At 46.6% G+C, this 19,111-nt stretch overlaps 1 protein-coding gene across 1 annotated transcript in view; it reads left to right on the top strand.

The window, feature by feature from the left end:
• PLPP3 (phospholipid phosphatase 3) overlaps positions 1–19,111 on the top strand; it is an 80,954-nt gene that overhangs the window by 57,352 nt on the left and 4,491 nt on the right. The window contains exon 5 of the mRNA XM_019628271.1: positions 8,801–8,977. Coding sequence (XP_019483816.1) covers positions 8,801–8,977 — 177 coding nt within the window. The remainder of the gene's footprint in view (positions 1–8,800; positions 8,978–19,111) is intronic.

Raw genomic sequence — 19,111 nt, 5'->3', positions numbered from 1 at the left:
TGACCCCCCCACCCCACCTCAATTACCTCCTTACCAGCTATGATTACAGCAAGAGCCTCTGTGGGGGTCATGGGTGAGGAGCATATTTTGATTGAATGTTTATTTGCATCTCTCTGAGGGAGGAAAAAATAGCAGTGCCTTTATATTCCTGGAAAGAAGGAAAGGAAAGAGGGAGAAAGGAAGAGACAGGGAGAAAGAAGAGCCCTCTTAATCCTTCACCTTTCGAGCACATTATGATACACACTCACTCATGCACACACCCTACGCTTTTAGGAGCCCTCGCAAACATACACACATTCAACAGTCACAGCTCGCGGACACCCACAACATATAACATATAAACACAGGGCTCTAACTCTAAGGTTATCGCGCCTCTAAAACAACCTCTGGAGCTAAGAGCCAAAAAGTAAGGACAGTGCTCTTTGTCAGGGCTGTTTTTATGTAATATTACACAGAAATCGCAGTCCCTTGAATGTCTGTTTTGCAATGTTTTCTATTGTAAGTTTGCTGCCTGTCAGGATTAGTGGACCCTGCACCCAATCAGAGAAGCCCTTAGGCCCTCCCCCGACGCTTTCATGCTGGGCTTCAGGAAGTGCTGGAGTTGGGTGCTTTTGTTAACACAGCCTGTGATCCCAGCTTCCCTGGAGTCTTGGGGGAGAATCACATTTGAACTGGTTGGGTGTTGCATTAACAGCTTTTTCCTTTAGAGTCAGACAGACCTGGACAATTCTGGCCAGTGACTAGCTATGGAACAGTGATTGGGTTACTTAGCTTTCAAGCCTCAGTGTACACATCTGTAAAGTGGAGACAATCATGTCTATCTTACAGAGTTATTGCCACTTTTCTCTAGACCCCACTTTCCCCATCTGTCATATGAAAGAGTGGAATTAGATGGTGCCTATTTATCTCTCAATGTCTGTGGTTCTATTTGAAAGAAGTTTGAACTACCCTAACTGCTGATGGGAAGCCATCAGGGACAAACGTAGGCCCACATTACCATGGAGTTCAAAGAGAGCGAATGCCCAGAAGCACCAGCCACCCCTAACTACAGGCCTTTCAGCACCAGCTGCTATGCTGAGCCTCCCATGGCTTTGCAGGGCACTCCGTATTAGGTTTTGATTTGTAAAATAGTTAGCTTGGAAAAACCATTCCCCAAACACCAAATTATCCCTGGGCACGGAACCTTAAGGATGAGGTTAGGGCTTGTTAATGCATATTCTAATGAGAAAAACCCCACAGCATATATAAACATAAATGGTGCTTCCTACCCATGAGCCCTGGCCTAAGCCCAGGAGCACCACATCTGGATTGGCCCTGCACTTCCGTAGTCAGGGACTGAGGACGTCCAGATAAAATGCCAACAGCAGGGCAGGCACCAATTCATGTAGCATACCTGCTGTCTTCTCTGTTGTGCCAGGCATTCTGTCACCTTCGGGGGCTACTGAGCTAATGCAGACCTGGAGTCTGCCCTCCGGAAACATCCCTGTGCATTTAATATTCAGCGTCCAGCCCATATTTAGCATGTGGCTGTGATGCACCAAGCACCATGCTAGGGGTGGGAATCCAGAGATTAGTAAGGCGTGGTCACAGTCCTTGGGGAGTTCAGTCTGGAGAAGCAGGTAGATGGTGACAGCAGCCTTCTTCATTGTGCAGGGGAGAGGCAAGGGGGAGCGTGGGTTATTCTGGAGGCTGAGAATCGTGCTGGCTACCCCGGGGTGGAGGGTGGCAGAAGCCAGGGAAGGCTTCCAGTAGGATGAAGGTGGGGGGATTGGAAGGACTACCTGTGTGTAGGTGAAAAGGAGGATGCTTTGAGAGCTGCAGGTACTCACTCCAGTACAGCATTGATCTGGTAGGAAGCCGGGAGTAGAGGGCGCATTCATTGTTGAGAAGACCTGTGGGATCATCTGCCGGTGGCTCCTCCGTTTGCAGCTCAGCTTCTGCGCAGCGCATGCCTCTAGATCAAGAGTCGGCAAACTGCGGCTCACGAGCCACATGTGGCTCTTTGGGTACGTTCAGTCTCAAAAGTTTGCCGACCCCTGGAAGAGCCAATCCTGTCCCTCACAACAATTTACAAATGATTCGAGAGCCATACATATATTTTTACAAATAAGGGAAATTCAAAGTAACATTATAAATGAAACTATGATGATTTTATTTTCATTTTCAGTTTTACTTCAGAGCCACATGTACGTACCCAAAGAGCCGCGTGTGGCTCGCGAGCCGCAGTTTGCTGACCCTTGGCGGCTCTTCCGTCTCACAAGTTTGATGAAGCCCTCTGCTCCCGCTGTGCTCCTGTCCCGGGACACTGCGCTTTGCCCCCTCACCCTCATCTGGACACCCTATGTAAAATGACAATCCTCTCCTCCGATACCCCCTAATTTCCTTTGCTACTTTATTTCCCACCCCCAACTTCTCACCCTGACACACTGTGTATTCGCGTCTTTGTTTATCTCCACCAGAGAAACTGTAAGCTTCTTTCCATTCCAGTCAGACTTTTGTTTGAATCCTCATCAATGACTTGATAGATCACAAGGGGCCTGTGTGGTGGAGGGAAGGACTTTGTGGCCTCTTAGCTGAACTCTTTACCTATTGACTCTTTACCACGGTGCCCCTGAGAACTGTTTATGTGCGGAGGATAGGTCGGGTACCAGGGAAACCGGGAAGTGGTTGTACTCGGACAGCCATGGTCTCCGGCCTGTGGTTGTTAGTCATTGAGGTTTGTTCAACGTGTTAGGAATCCTGGAGCGGTGAGGTCTGGTGTGCCCACGAGACATACCCACAGATCCTGGGAGTGTCTGCAACTCTGCAGAAACAAGAGTGTCGTTTCCAAGGGGAATAGACCACTGTGCCAAATGTTTTTCCTTTTGTCCCTCTCTATCTCATCCATCCATCCATCCATCCATCCATCCATCTAGCCTTCCAGTCTCAGTGACCAGTGTCAGACCTGTGTGAGCTCCCGGGGACACCAAAAGAGTTCATCTATCTCGTGTGGAAAGCCTGAAAAGCACATGACTGCCAAACAATTGGATGAGTTCTCTGACTAAGGGTGGAACGAAGGGTTAGAGCACAGAGGAAAGGGCAGTTAACTCTTCTGGGAGATGTACTAAGTCAATTCACAGGCTCTCTGCACCTTAAGGTCCGCTCAGAGGTTCTACTCTAACTCTTACAAAAACTGTACACCTGTGTTTCAGAGATGGGTGTTATAAAAGCATGTGACCGGTAAATGAGAGCAGCTTGAAGTTCACATGTCCCGTGCAGGTTGTCCTTTAGTTAATGACAGCTGTGTAGTCCCCTCAAGTTGGTTCTTTTCTCCAAAGTTAGAAGTGCAATACAAAAGACCGATACTTTGAATGCAAAGCGCTAATTCCCTAAAGAGGCCAGATGGTTCTGTGGTTAGAGCATGAGCTTAGAAAGAGACAAATCTTACTTCATGTAAATCATGCCTCTTTGTTACCTTGAACAAGTGACGTGGCCTCTTTTGGCCTTGTTTTCTTCATCTGTGAAATGGGCATAGTGGTGTCCATCTAACAGGATGATTGTGACAACTGCAAGTTATGTCCTTGAAAGCCCCTGGCACAGTATCTAGAACGGTGCTCAGCAAAATGGTGGTTCCTTTTTCTCTCCCTGATAGTGACAGAAAACAAAATCTGATTCCCTTCTAATGGACTAGAAAGGTCAACTAAAAAATTTCTCATTTGTCCTGAAAGTAGTTGAATAATTTTGCAGGTAGTTGAATAACTTTGCAGAGAGAAATTCCATGTCTGCGCCATGTAGACGAGTCACTGGCCCCATAAAGCAGAGCGAAACATGTGCCATGGAGGAGATGAGAGAGGGAGAAACTCGCTCCCTGCGGGTGTCAGTGATCTGGACTCACTTCCAGGAAGACAGCAAGCAGGGACGCAAGGAAGGACAAAAGCCTCCTTTTGCCTCTTAGCAGAGCTGTCCCAAGAGCCATGGAAATGAAGGGAGAGGACAGTACAGACCTGTTTCACCAGTATGCAAATCGTGGAACGCAACACAAATGACTTAGCAAGAACGGAGTGTGACTCACCCACATCTGACTGTGCTGGTTCAGACCAGAGGAGCCGGCTCGAATTCAGCCAGAGCTTTCTAAGGAGGTTTTGTTGAAATTCCACAGGACCCCAGTTTTAAAGCTAGGACCAGGAGGAAGAGAACTCCATTCATGGAGTGAGTCCTCTGTGCCAGAGACTTTCACAAGCATCCTTTGGGGGGGGGGGGCAGGCAGGGCAGGCATATNTGAAATTCCACAGGACCCCAGTTTTAAAGCTAGGACCAGGAGGAAGAGAACTCCATTCATGGAGTGAGTCCTCTGTGCCAGAGACTTTCACAAGCGGGGGGGGCAGGCAGGGCAGGCATATACCTGTCTATTGTAGTCTTCATCATATCTGCAATCAGCAGTTTTAGCCATTGGATGAAAAATCTTAATATAAGCAAAGGACTTTAAAACTAGATTCTTTTTTCACAAAGGAACTTATGTTATTCATGTCTGTCTCTTTCATAGACATGTTTTTTTTTTTTCTTTAATGAACAAATGTCCTTATGAGAAAGCAGAAATTCAGAGAAGCAGTGTGACTTGTCATGCAGTTGGTATGAAGCAGAGAAAAGATTCAGATCTCGTTGTTCTGATTGCAGGACAAACACTTTCCATTTTCTGCCATCTCACACTGATGGCTGAGAAATGGATTTTCCCAGCCCAGAGAGCTTCCCACCAATGGGGAAGTGAAGACGGATTAGACAGGCTGTCGGGACTGCTGACTACAGTGAGAGCTCAGGGTGATTTAGGCTTTCTGGCTTTCTTTCCAGCTCTGCTCACCCCATGCCTAACCACTTTCTTTCAGGGTGCCTAGGACTTTGTGAAAACCCATGCAGGAATTATGATTCTGGGCAAGTCTGCTTGCTGTCTGGCCCAGGGCAGGGACATGACATCCTTGTTGGTCAGGAGGTTTGGCTCCCTCTTCTAAATTAGGGGCCCCTGCCCCTGTGGAGTGGGCATGCGTGGAGCCTCCTCACCCACACAGGGCCCCAGGCTCAGGTTTCCAAGGGAGCAGGAATGCTCCAGAAAGTGCTCACCGACCCCGTGAGGCCCAGGCCTCTGACCTGGAGTAGCTCCTGCGAACGAGGCTGTGAACCAGCAAAATCTGAGTCATTTAGCAGTTAGATTGGTGTGGGATGGAGGACGGAGTTATCAGGTCCTCAAAGCCTGTTGCCACAGGCTTACTTCTCAAATCAGAAGTAGCCACTGGGTGGAAGGTCACTGTTCAATCTTTCTTCAGCACTTTATTTGTTTTGGTGAAATCAACCACAGTCATTGCATAAATCTCACTTACCAAGGCAAACAAAGGGTGGCGTGGGTTTCTGGAATAGGGCCTTGAGTGCCCGTCTTATGCCAGGCAGAGCCCTATGTTGTCTCATTTGATCCTGACAACCCTGAGAGGGAGGTACTGTTCTACCTATTTCACAGGCGAGGAGGCTTAAGAAGTTACGTGACACACTGACTAAGTAGTAGAGCTGGGACCGGAATAAAGGCTGTCTCACCCCAAAATCCACTTTACTACCGCTGCGCTTTCTTTCCCCTGAAGCCCCAGCTGCAGACACCAAGATCAATCCCACGATCTTGAGACATTTCTCCATACATGTGATAGTTATTGAGGGATGGGGTGGGGGAGGGGCAAGTCCCCGCCTCAGCAGAATAATCCCATGACTGACTGCTTCCTAGAAAGATTCCTTACCGATGGCTCCCTACTCTGTAGGCACTGTCTTCCTGAAGCTATTCTGATAGCTGTCCTTTTCCTCTGTCTTCAAGATCCTCTCGTGTATTTATTTCTTTTTTTTATGACACTCCAGCCTGAGTATCTGAGTCAGTGGAAGGGGAGAGGTATGCTTTGTTGGGTTGGAAACCCACCCTTCCTGTGCCTTACCCGGATTTCCAAGTCCGTGACCTACAGTCTACATGGAGGAGGCAGGGGGAAGCGTTGGAGGATTTTTGAACAAGCGTTTTTCTGAAGGTGTGCAGTGTAGAGTTTTCAGTGGGGGGAAGTTAGAAAATCTTGGGGCTAGTAGGTCCAATTTAAGAAAAGTGGTTTGAGAATACAATCATCAGTTGATTGAGCAGTATATGGTTCTAGGCACTTGGTCGACGTTATCACCAATCTGTACTACAGCCTGTGAGAGTGGTTGTTATATGTATTTTATGTGTGAGAAAACTGAGGCTCAGTTAAGTTTTTCTGATGAAAACCTGTGCTCTTTCTGTTACCCAGCACACCCCATTCATCAACAAGACTTTCTGGAGGGAGATCTGACCCTAGCGGGCACAATACAAATGGATGGACTATTCCTTGTTCTCTGAACTTGCCATTGTCCTAAAGACTTGGGTTGAGTTGTAGCTACACCAACATCATCCCCATCCCAACTACCCAAAGGAAGGGAGCTTTTGATTCGTGATTGCAGCATCTGCTGTTGGGTCATTTCAGCAGAAATGAGGGACTAGCCTTTGATCTGCAGACGATTTTTTATGGTGCTGAGTGTCTTGCATCAAACCATGCAATTCTTCACCATTGCTTACAGTAACATTTACCACCTGGGACTCAACAGGTAGATGTTCTGTAAAACTAGTGATAAATCTAATAAGTGATGAAAAGAAGGATTTAGTAGAGAGCATGTACCAATCTTTTTTTTAAAGACCCATAGTATTCCATGGAGTATATGGTTTAGGAAAGACTGGCTTGCTAACTGAAGGCCCAGTTCCTTAGTTTGACAGCCAATGCCCTTCATAAATGGCCTCTGTTTGCCTCTAGCACTGTGTCTCCTCACCTCCACTCCCTCCCCACCCCAAGCACCGTCTTCAGCTGTATGGAACTACAGGAAGTGCTCTGGAACTCTGCTGGCTTCTAAGTCATCACTCTGCCTGGAATGCACAGCCCTCACTACTGTCCCTCACCTCCTACCAAACACTATTCATCTTTAGGATTCAAGTCAAGCATCCCTTTGACTTAGTTCCTATAAAACCCATAGTATACTTATTTCTGCTTTCCTGTATCTCCCCAACTGTGTGCTCCATAAGGCAGGAATTATAACTTCTCATTTGTGTGTCTTGCGCACCGATCGTGGTATCTAGCTTGCTTGCTTGCTTATTTTGTTTTGTTTTATTTTATTGTATTCCTCCCTCATTCCACAGGTTTGGCCTTTTAGGTTATTTTTAGAATTTTTTCAGGTTTTTTTCTCTCCCAATCTTGATGGGATATCCATGGGGGGAATCTGATTGAATTTACATGTTAATTCATGAGTTTATGAGCTAAATGTTCTAAAAACGAGTGTTCTTATAAAGAGAAATTCTAGCTGTCTATTTATTCAAATGGTCCTTTATGCCCCTTATTTCATCAAGGCCCTATGTGATTCTTTGTAAGTTCATTACTATTTATTTTGTTTATTTAATCATCTTTGCTATTACAGTGACTTTACCTCTTTTAGATTTTTAACTGGTTATTTTTTTTATATATGAAAAACCATTGTTTGTTTGTTTTTTGTTACTTGTTTAGCAACCAACAGCATCGATTAATTCTCTATTATTTTTCCATTTCTTATTCTTAGATTTCCCAATGATACATTCATGTAATTTCACAATGATTATAGTTTCCTGCTGTTTTTCAGTCTTGGATTTTTGAAATAGAGGATTCCGTGCTAGACACTCTGCCTACACGAATAAGAGTGGCTCCGGAATCTTCCACTCTTCTGTCTACTCAGGACTGGCCTCTGGCGTGCTCTTTGCTGACCACCAGAAGGAAAATGTCCGTTTGTCTCAGGAAGGGCAGAGTCACGCATTTACCACTGTCACAGGTCTATCTTTAGGCCATCAGCCCCCTCCCCTCCACTCTCTTTCCTTCTCCTGGTCTCTCTGAGTGTTTTGCTTTGATTTGTAGTCGGAAGTTGCCCTTGTCCCATTGCTTCTTCCCCCTCATTTCCCAAGTTCCCACAGGAACCTGGAAAGTAGGTTGTGCCCAGAGGTTAGAACGGAAACTGCAGCAAGATAACTATGGGGGACAATGCCCAGTTGACGTCATTTCGACTTCTTTGCTTTGGTCAGAGGTGTTTTTTTTTCTTCCATTTTCTTCAGGTTACTCTCCTACCCCACCCAGCCCAGTGTCTGTCAACCTCTGTTTGAAAGCGCTGTGGCATTGTCTGGTGGGTTTATGTGTTTCCTTACTTACTAATTCAAAATCCACACCCTCAAGTAGGGCCTGAGAAACTAATCCTTTGATAGAGTTGCTTTCTTCCAAAGCAGAAGCATCTCCTCGTGACTACTCACTTGATAACCTTCCCTTCTCATCATATATCTTATTTCCATGGCAACCCTAAGAGGCAGGCAGTATATGGATTGCATAACAGTATTGTCCAGGAAAACACACAAATGCACTGACTAACCCTGGTTAGTATTCTTTAATTGGTTTCAATCAAGAAGAAGAGAAAATTTATGAAGTGTCTAATACATGCCAGGCAGTGTGCTAAAACTGTTCTCATATATTGCCTTCCTTGGCTGTCTCTAGCTTATTGCCCTAGAAAAGCTCCATTTTCCTTATTTTTTCAGTACAAGAACTAATGCTCAAGGTTTAAATAAGCGGCTTGTGGTCATGTCCAAGTTGAATGTTCTTTCTACAACATGCCATGCCCGAGGCCCAGATGGCTGGCTGCATTTAGTGGAAATGTAGTATGCGTCGACTTGGTATTGTAATGAAGGCGAGTGGCAAGTCACTTAGTGTCTGTTCATTTTCTCTCCACCCTCCAGCTGTACCTGCAGGCCCGCTTCACTTGGCGAGGTGCCCGCCTGCTCCGGCCCCTCCTGCAGTTCACCCTGATCATGATGGCCTTTTACACAGGACTGTCCCGGGTATCTGACCACAAGCACCATCCCAGCGATGTCCTAGCAGGATTTGCTCAAGGAGCCCTGGTGGCCTGCTGCATAGTAAGTAGCATCTTGTCCTCAGTATACAAGCGGAGCTCTGGACTGCCTGCGTGTTAAATGTTTCCAGCTCAGTGACCAAAGCTGGGGAGCTCTCAGCCCTTTTCTCATTTGGTATCTCAAGAGTCACCCTACCCAGGACCCCTTCAGTAAAATGAGAATAATTACTGCTTCTTTCAAGCCTGAGAGTTTTGATCCAACAGGGTCTGTAAATCCTCTGTCCCATAAACAATGGCAGGTTTGGGCTCATAGAATATTGCAAATGGAAGAGATCTTAGATCTTATCCAACTCTCACTTTATTGATGAGGACATTTTAGGGTTTGAGAAGGGAAGAAACTTGCCCCACGTCACATGTCAAGTATAAGTCCCTGACTCATAGTGCTCACATGCTGCTTTGGTGGACACTTAAACTATTGAGTAGAACTTCTCAGCTTCTTGGAAACTTCTGTCTGTCCCACTGTGACCTTTAGGGTGACTTGGTCAGACCCTAACCTCAATGTTGGCTGGAAAAGAGAGGATTTGGTGAAGACTAAGACCTTACCAATCAAGTCACAGAGCTCCCTAGAAGATGGCCTTGGGATGGGTCACATTTTGTTTTATCCCCAATGAAGGGGTTACCCTTTTCACATACTTAATCTCTGATTCCAGTTTGGGTGTGATAAGGGGTTCCACCTCTCTGAGCCTCCGTCTCCTCAGGAATCTCTGCTTTTCCTAAAAGTTTCAGGGGATAATTTAGCAAACATAACTGAACACCTATTCTAATACTGTGCCTTCCTGGGCCCTCCTCAGGGGAGCTCACCCTGAGCTATCAGGAATCCCAGAATACAGTAACGGCTGGATGTTTCAACAGCACACCGTGTAGGTTGTGTTGTTGTTAGTATAACCCTTGCTCATTCACAGTAAGAATCATGAACAATAGAGAGAAGTAGACCAGCCCTTGTCCTTTCCTGATTTCTAACCCTGGCTGCAGCCCCACATCACCCTGTAGCAACCACTCTTCTATGATAGCATTTATCTGCGTTGAAATTGTTGATGTGTGTCTCCCTTTAGACGGGGTGTTTTGGGGGCAGGGACCATATGTAACATACATATATGTAACATACATAAGCTCAGGGATCTTAGCTCAAAGTAAGTAAATGTGCTTAATCAGCACAAAGCCAGAGTCAGTGAGATGATCTGCCCTCTCCTGAGAACACTGTCCAGGGACATTCTCATGAACACAGAGGGGAGAATAAGGCATAGCTCTTGCTCCTAAGGAAATCCCAGCCTAGTTGCTCCCACAGCCAGGCCAAGCACAGGAGTTGCAGTACAATGTGGAGCTGTAAAGGAGACACAGACAGGGTGCTTCAGCAGGCAGACGAGGGCTTGACCCTGTGTGCAGTAGGCAAGAAGAGGAACTGAGAGTTGGGGCAATCAGAGTGGGCACCACACCGGAAGTAGCATCTGAGCTGCCTGCCAACCTGGCATGGGAATCCTAACCTAAGGGGCTGGCTGTTTTGATGGCTTTATTCATTACTTTTTTTTTTTTTTTTTCAGCCAAGGCAAGAAGGGTGAGAAATTGGGAGAGGTAGCTGCTAATGAGAGCAGCTGTCACTGACCAGCTTGTTCTCTGATGCTTGGCCCTTTAATGTGAAGTGACAGTGGGGGATGGGCGTATGCACTAAAGGGTAACCCTTTGCTGGCTATGCCCTTCTCTGCAGGAGGAGGCCCACAGGGTCTGCTGTGGTGTTTCCTTCTTGGCGCCACTGCCCTAATTAGAGTCTCCTGCACCCCCAATTAAAAAACATTAAAAGATGGGGGGAATCCTTCATAGCCTTCCTCTCTGTTATATCCTGGAGCCCTGGCCATGCACAATTAGACAAACTGTCCACGACGACCAGGGTTACTTTTTCAGGAAGGGAAATAAGGATCTGACTTTTATCCTGTTGGGCCACTATAGCACGGGATAGGAATTTGGTCCTAGCATTTGTAGGACCTACTGTGTGCTGGCACGTTGTAGATCCTTTACCCATTGTTTCCTTTTAGGACCAGGAAGCCGTATTCCAGATGAGGTAACTGAGGCTCAAAGCGATGACTGAGGCTTAAGCCAGCCAAGGTCAGAGCTAGTTGACAGATGCTCCCAGATGCTCACTGACGCCAAAGTTTTACCCTCCACACTTGGCAAGGTGGGATGGTCACTGGTCCGAGGTCAGCCAAAGTTAACCCGAGGCATAAGCAGCATAGACAGCTGAGTAAAGAGCCTAATTTATGGGTATCACAAGGGCTTTCCCAACCCTATGGGCTGACCTACTCATCGCTTTGAGTTTGAAAGCCTGTTTTACAGTGTAAACATGGTTTGGAAAGGGGTAGTAAATATTTTTCCTTGTCTTTTGCCCCCTTAGTTGTGAACACATGAGAGCAGGGACTGAATCTTAGTATTTTTCTCCAAATACCTAACTCCCAGCCTGGTACTCAGGAGCTCATGGTCCTGAGTGGCTCTGAAATCACAGCGCTGAGTGACCCACTTCATTTAAGCCACCTGAGAGGCCAGGGAAGGAAGCTGTAGCTGGCTAGTCAGCATAGGAGCTCGCGAAGGCTCCGCTTAGGGATGAGAAGGCAGTGGGTCCTGTCCCGTCATAAGCTCTGTCGTCCAGGTTTTGATTGTAAGGAAGACAGAAGGAAAGCTCGGGACCCCGGCTTGAGCGGAGATGGGTCTGGGGAACCAAGAGGCCATCTGAAGACCAAAAGAGGTCTCACTGGGCTAAAGAGTCAAGGTGTTGGCAGGGCTGCATTCCTTCTGCGAGAATCCGTTTCCTTCCCTTGTCCAGCTTCTAGAGGCTGACCTTGTTCTTTGGTTTGTGGCCCCTTTCTGCACCTTCAACACTAGCAGCATAGCATCTTCAAATCACTTTTTTTCATTCTCTCTGGCCTCTATTTCCATCATCACATGTCCTGTGATTTTGACTCTCCTGCCTTCCTCTTATGAGGACCGGTGTGATTACATTGGGCTCACCTGCATAATCCAGTGTACTCCCCCCATCGCGAGATCTTTAACTTCATGACACCTGCAAAATCTAATTAGCTATGTAAGGTAACATATTTGCAGGTTCTGGGGGTTGGCACATGGACGCCTTTGCAGGCCATTGTTTAGCGTACCACACCCTCCCTCTGTCTTCCCTGAAAGAGAATTAATCTGTCATCTAGTGCTCCCATGGCCCTTGCATGTTTTTCGTGCTGTGGCATTCAGCCTGGCCCTGTCGTAATTGCCCGCTCATAGGGCTGTCTCCCCAGCTAGATTGTGGGTGCCTCAATAGCAGAATCTGTGGCTTAACTTTCTGCTTATTTATTCTCATTACTTAGCAGAGTGGCTGACACAATAGGTGCTTGATAAGCATTCATTAAAGAATGAGTGATGAATTAGCTTATGACCTACAGAAAGACACTTCCCCTCTGAGCCAAGTTTCCTCAACTGTGAATTGATCTCGGAGGCCCTGCCATTGGAGCCCCATGACCTGCTCCCACAGAGATCCTGCGGCACAGCGGATTTGGTAATAACTGAGCTGGACCTGCCTTCTCAGATGAAACCCTCTCCCTGTAATGCCCATGAAGGTGGCCTCTACTTGGAGACAATGACATGGCATTAAGCCCCCAGTGAGTTGCAGTGCACCACCTAGAATGTTGGCTGAGTCACTGCAGAGCCTTAGGCAACAGGCCACGACAGCCAAGCCCTTTCCCAAGTCTGTTGAGAGTAAATCCTGCCACAGCAAACAGACATGTCTAGACGAAAATCACATGCCCAACAGGAGTGGGGTTAGTTTCCTCCCCCACTGCTCCCTAGCTGAACTAACTCTTTTCAGAGAGGGAGACAATGGCACCCAACACAGACAGAAAACATACATGACGCCATGACTCAATATGAAGACATGGGCACTTAGGGTCAGGTAGGCCTGCACACTGATGCGTGCATCCACACAGGTGAATGGAGGTGCACAGGACAAAAGCAGAGACCCAGCACCCAGAGAGACGGAGGCACATGGACAGACCCAGTTGAACCCAGACACATCGTCTCCATTTCTCACCTGCACTCAGAACCACAGACACACACAGACAGACAGGCCAAGGTAAACACAGGCACATACTGACCTTCCCAGTACCCTTCCCACCTACACACACACACACACACACACACACACACACACACACACACAGCTCTACCAAGATGTGGACTTTTCAGCTGTGCTAACCATGCCCACCCCCTGGAGTAACCCAGGGACTCAGATGAAGAGACAGACATCAGTTCATTTCCTATCTGGTGACAACTTGCCTATCTGGTCACCTCCTCCCTTGACCCTCTAACAGATGGCAAATTATGGGGCCCTGGGAGGGGTCAGGGCAGGGCCAGGCTGCCATTGCTATGGGTTTGGCAGAGGAAGCAGCTGCTCATGAAATTCATAAACACGCAGCAGAGTCTTTCCTGGTTTTCCTCTTCCCGGGGGCGGGGCTCTGCTAGCAGTGGCTCTTTTTTTTGCGCTGCTGTCTTCCTCTAGGATGTAGGGAAGGGCGAGGGTTTTCTTTGTCTTTGCCCCAGTGAGGTAAAGAGACAAGCAAGAATGTGAATGTGAAGAGAAGTTCAGTGATGACAACTCCCTCAAAAGGAAACTGGGGGGGCAGAGAGAGAGAGTGTGTGACATGCTCAGAGACACAGTGGCAGAGTAGGAACCAGATCCCAGGGGTCTTGAGTCTACCTCACAGGACTGAAACAGTCAACTCCAAACATGCTTGGTCTATGCCATGAATTTGTGAGATGCCTTTTCTTCAACAGGAGCGATTACCACCTAGTTCCACTGGGTTTATTCTACTCTGCCTGGACACAGGGGAATCGATGATATGAGTTCCCGAATCTCTTCTGGACCTGCAAAAGCCTAGCTCTTTGCCCACTCAGGCCCTCACTGTCAAGCGGGCAGGGGTGCCAGGAATGTGGATGTGGGGGAGAGAAGGAAGCAGAGATAAATGTTGGCCCCCAGTAGAGGATGGCAGTATCTTTGCAGTGTTATTAGGTTGTCGGAAAAGTCATGACATATTTTTTCTATGTTACTTATTGCAAAAATGTGTCGTGACTTTTCTGACAATCTAATAGTATTCTACAGTTTGCAGAGTCCTTTTAAAATCTTTTGCATTCCCCTGCTGAGATGGATGCGGTAGACGATAAGGCAGTGACTCAGAAACGGGAGTTGTATTCCTGGCACTTGCTAGTTAGGCATATGGGGCAAGTCATGTCCTCTCAGCAACCTTTTCCCATTCTATGAAGTGGGTATGGTAATAACTTTATACAATCTTTGGATTAAGAATTCAATGAATAAAAGATGTACCGTGCTTGGCACATGCAACACATTGATTGAATGTGTGCTATGTGTTAAATACTAGGTTGTGTTTAAAGATTTGGCTCTGAAAAGAGTTGGTCCTTAAGGAGCGTAGAGTGCAATAGCTTTCCAAGACTTTATCACAATCGATAATAAATACCTTTTACATCATAACCCAATGGAGACACTCAAACATAACTAAAATATTTCCCAAAATAAGACTTACCCTTACTGTGTGTGATGCATTCTAATATTTTTAATTTAACCTTTAAGAATGCTGGTGGTAACCACCCAGTATATTGATTCTGTAACTTACTAATGATGAGTGACATATATTTTGGAAAACACTAATGGGGGGTGGACAGGTATGTGAATAAACGTGCATTTGAAGGGCGCGTCTGCTAGGATGGTACCCTCTACTGGGGACAGTGAGGGCACAAGAGAGGGGAAGGTTCATTCTTCTTGAGGCTGTTAGAAGGCTAGAAAAAATTTCTAGAGGAGATGATTCTTGAAAGATGAGTGGCCATTTACTGTGAGATGCAAAAGATAAGGCATTTCATGCAGAAGAAGTAACACAGACTTGGAGACAGGTGACAGTATGGTATGTCCTCTGACCCTAGGAATTCAAAACAATAGAGCTTGTGGGATAATGGGGGAGTTGAGGTCAATAAAAAAATAAATAAAAACAATGCTTCCCTTCACTCTTTCAGCTTGAAAATGTAGGATTTCTGGGAGTGGGGCTCCCTGCCTTTGACCGGCCCCTGTCATCCGTGGGTACCACATTCCTGCACTCTGGCTCCTGCTAGATCTAGCACCCCCTTGACAGAGCTGTCAGTGCCCTGAGTCCTCCTTACCGAAGACCCTTTTTCATGATAGCCTAGAAGTGCCTTCCTGTAAGGCTCCTTGGCAAGACACGACACAGATCCCTATTCTCCTTTAGAACTGCCCGCAGCTGTCTCCCCTCTGCTGCTCCAAACTCGCCTTTTTCTGAGACTAACTTCCTTTACATCCCTCCGTAGCAAGATGATCATGAATGATGGTAAGTGAGGTAGGATATGAATAGCTTTTTAGAAGTGTTTTCACATAAATTCTTCCATTTGAGCCTTCCAATAGCGATGGAAAGGTAGATTTTTAAGTAACATTTGCACAAAATACAGTGCAGATCCATCATCTGAAATCAAAAACCTCTTCTTCATTTTGTATAACGTCAAGCCTAGACAAGTGTATGACTTACCACGGGTCACACAGTAGTAGCAATTTTGGGACTAGACCCTGACTCTTAGTGTGACATTCTTTCTACCCCATCATGTTCCCTCTCCGATACATTAGGAAATCATACAAATTCCCAGTGGCAAAAGCCACTGAAAGCTCTTTATTGCGGTACATGTTGAAGTAATGATTGCAATCAGGCATCTCCCATTTAGTCAAAATACAGGGCTGCCAAAAAGGGCTTTTCTTCAGACACTTATTACACTTAGGGTATGCAGGTGAGCCAGGTCCCAAGGCTTTCGCCTACAAAGAAAACTATCCCTTAATCTATAGATTGCTTATTATAGGAGAGCAGGATGCCAGAAGGAAATCCCAGGGCCAAGGCTTGGGGATGTGTGCAAAAGGAGCAGTGCGTGGTGTGTCTCCTCACTTGGAGAGTGGACTAGATTTATTGAGGGCTACAACTGCCGGGCTCTGGGCACAGTTCATTCCCTTGAGCAGCTCACAGTCTGAAGGGGAAACATGACAGCATTGAAAGCATTATGCATTACAGCCTATGCCCAATGCTAAGACAGAAGAAGGTCATTGAAAGTTCAGTGTGGGTACCAAAGAGAAAAGGTAAGGGTTGCTTGAGGAAGGTATTAATGAAGCCCAGTATACAAGTAAAGGAGCTGCTCTCAAAGAGATTACAAGACATCCAAGACACATAGCCATAAAGTGGCAGATCTCGGATTTGAGCCAATCTGTTCATCCCTATAGAGTGTCCACTAACGGTTCTCCTAACTTTAGCCTGCATTATAAGCACCGGTAGTGTTTGTTCAATGCGGATTCCAGGCCACACTTTCAGTAGGCCTGGGGTGGTCCCAGGAATCTGCTTTTTCAAGAAGCACAAGCTGATTCTGAAATAGATATTCTGAGGATGACTTTGAGAAATACCAGAGTAGATAACTCTCAGGCGTCTTCTTTTTCTTTCTAACATTCCAAACTTTTTCTGCCTTTATACTTATCTGATTTGTGCTGGCATCGAAGCTCAACAGGGGCTTGTAAAAATCCTGATGAAAAAAGACCTGATTCCTATCTTCAAGGAGTTCGCTTACACTCTCTCAGGAGTTGAAACACTCAGGGACTCCAGGAACATTTAAAGGACAATTTCGTTCTCGTAACCTGCCCTTACAATGACCCTGAGAATTTGCTGACTTGGCCATTCGCAGCAATGGGAATGGAAACCTGGCTACCACCAGACTTCTTGTTTCTGTCCAGCGTGGTTCTTGGGGAGTCCCAGCCAGGCAGCACCCCAGCAGGGCTGGGCTGTGCTTGCTCTGGGAGGCCGGCCTCTCTAGAGCCGGTGAATGACGGCAACAAGACTTCAGAGCTTCTTCCTTGTTGATTGTGCTGACTCATTCTCTAAAATAGCCCCAGAAATTATAGGGCTTTGAGCGTAAGTAAGCCCTTATCTGTCCGATGGAAAATTCCCATTCGTACATGGTCTTCATGTCCTGCTTGAATCTGTACAGGCTGTCACATGCTCACACATCGTAATCATTCCTATTTGCCGCTCTCTCCTTTTCCTTTTTTTCTAGTTCTTTCTCTGCCTTCACTTTCCACACGCGAGGAAGAAGAGAAGTCACGCTGTGTGGGTAGGCACTGAACATACAAGCCAGTGAGAATGGCTCCCATTTATTAACCTTGCACTGGGCACCCGGCGATGTGTCACAATGGTGCCTTTTGTTACGTCATGTAATCCTTAGAGTAACCCTCTGAAGTACGTCATGTATTCCTCCTTTAGATATTTTGCTGAAAATGGCAAAACTTGGATTTGAAGACCAGTCTGTTGTTCTACTGTAAAAAGCAAAGCTTTTACCAGTGCTGTGTGTGTTGGATGGGGAGTGGGTGATGGTGACATGATGCTATAATAACGATAGTCACCATTTGCGAGGAGACTTCCTGTACATGTCTTAGCACCTCCTCACCGTGAGTGGGATCCCTCCAGCCTGGAGTTGCCTTGTTTGTGTGGAGTCTTGCTCTGGACAGAAGGGCTACCTTGTCCTGAGTGCTTGGGTGAATCAGATCACAGGATAGTCTTCCATTCTGCCTCAGGAGGAGGTCAGAACCACTTCCCCAAGACACTCTCAGAGGACGTCAGAATATTAGAAGGCAAAGGGAAGCACCGTTACAATTTGTTTCACTAGCATAGTTTCCCCAGGTTAAAGAGTTTTGATGGGAACAAGTGCAGAGATTTCTAGAGGTGAAAACAGAACTGGACAGAAAAGCATCACCTCCTCCTACACACACGCACACCACCGCTACCCACTGTACTTCTGTCTTCAACATTTTAAAAATCATCTCTCATCTCTTCTTTTTTGTCGTCACAGCATGGTTATAGTTCAGGACTCACTATCTTCTGGATTCTGCAATGGTGTCCTGATTGGTGGCACTGCCTTCGGGCTCTCTGCACCCTTTCTAACGCCTTTTCCATCTTAAATGCCATCATCATCTCAGTGCAAGTCTTCCCAATGTGCTGCTCCCATTTCGGCCTTGAGAGCAGCTCCCCAGGCCAAGGAGATAAGGTCCGAATTCCTTAATGTGTCCTAGGAGGCTTGGTCCTCTCCGGCCTCATCCACCGCTTGGCCCTAGCCAAGCCAAGCCTCCTGCAGCTGCCGAACATGCTGCGCTGTCTGTCCCTCTCACTGCTGTGCCTCTGTACACACTGCTCTTTTTGCCTAGAACAACATTCCTGGCATTCACCACCTGGCTAACTCCTACTTATCCTTCAAAGCTAAACTCAAATATACCTCCTTTGGGGAAAGCCTTCTAAAGCCTTCTCCCCTCCCCTTCGGCCTGGGTTGGAGGCCACACTCTCTGTGCTTTTTTAACACCCTGGCTTCCCCCTATCGCAGTCCTTAAAACACTGCATTGTAGTGGCCTGTTTACCTGGATCGCTCCCTCATTGCCCTGTGAGCTCGTGGAGGGCAAAGGAGTCTGTCTTGTGTATATTTGTTTTTATAATCTCAGGGCTTGGCACAAAGCAGATGTTCAATAAGTGTTTACTGATTGCATTTTTCAAAAACAAAGCAATTTCTAAAATGCAGACAAGAGGAGAGGTGGAATTGAAAGCATGTGCTCAGGGTCGTGTAACGTGCAACTCCTCTTAGTGCTTCAGGTATGGATTCTCGTGTTTACTGAGACTGTTGTCTAATGTGTTCTTTTTTAAGACAGAGAAGATCTGTGGAGTGGGACTGGGGCTGGGAGCGGGTTTTTCCATAACCCTAAGATAGCTCTCTAATTTATGTAGACCCTTCCCCACCTGGGCCTCTGGGTTTTCTTTCTGGGTAGAGATCATCTTCTGCAGGAAATGGAACTGCTCCAAGCCAAGAAGTTTCCACTCTTACAAGTCCTTTTGGTGCTCTGCTGTTCAAGCATTAGGAAGACTGAGCCCCGTTTGAGTCTTGACAGGACCATGTTTTATGGTCCCAAAAAAGTGTTTGTGTAACTTCAAACCACGCTGAAAGTGAAATACAGCTTGGGGGTAGATGGGGGGGGGGGATTCTGTTGGCCCCGACTCAACTTTTCATCTTGCCGCGTGGCTGT

The sequence above is a fragment of the Hipposideros armiger genome, unplaced genomic scaffold, assembly GCF_001890085.2.
Source record: "Hipposideros armiger isolate ML-2016 unplaced genomic scaffold, ASM189008v1 scaffold_776, whole genome shotgun sequence".
Classification (NCBI taxonomy): domain Eukaryota; kingdom Metazoa; phylum Chordata; class Mammalia; order Chiroptera; family Hipposideridae; genus Hipposideros; species Hipposideros armiger.
The sequence above is the reverse complement of the archived record's forward strand: the minus strand, read 5'-3'. Positions and strand labels throughout refer to the sequence as shown.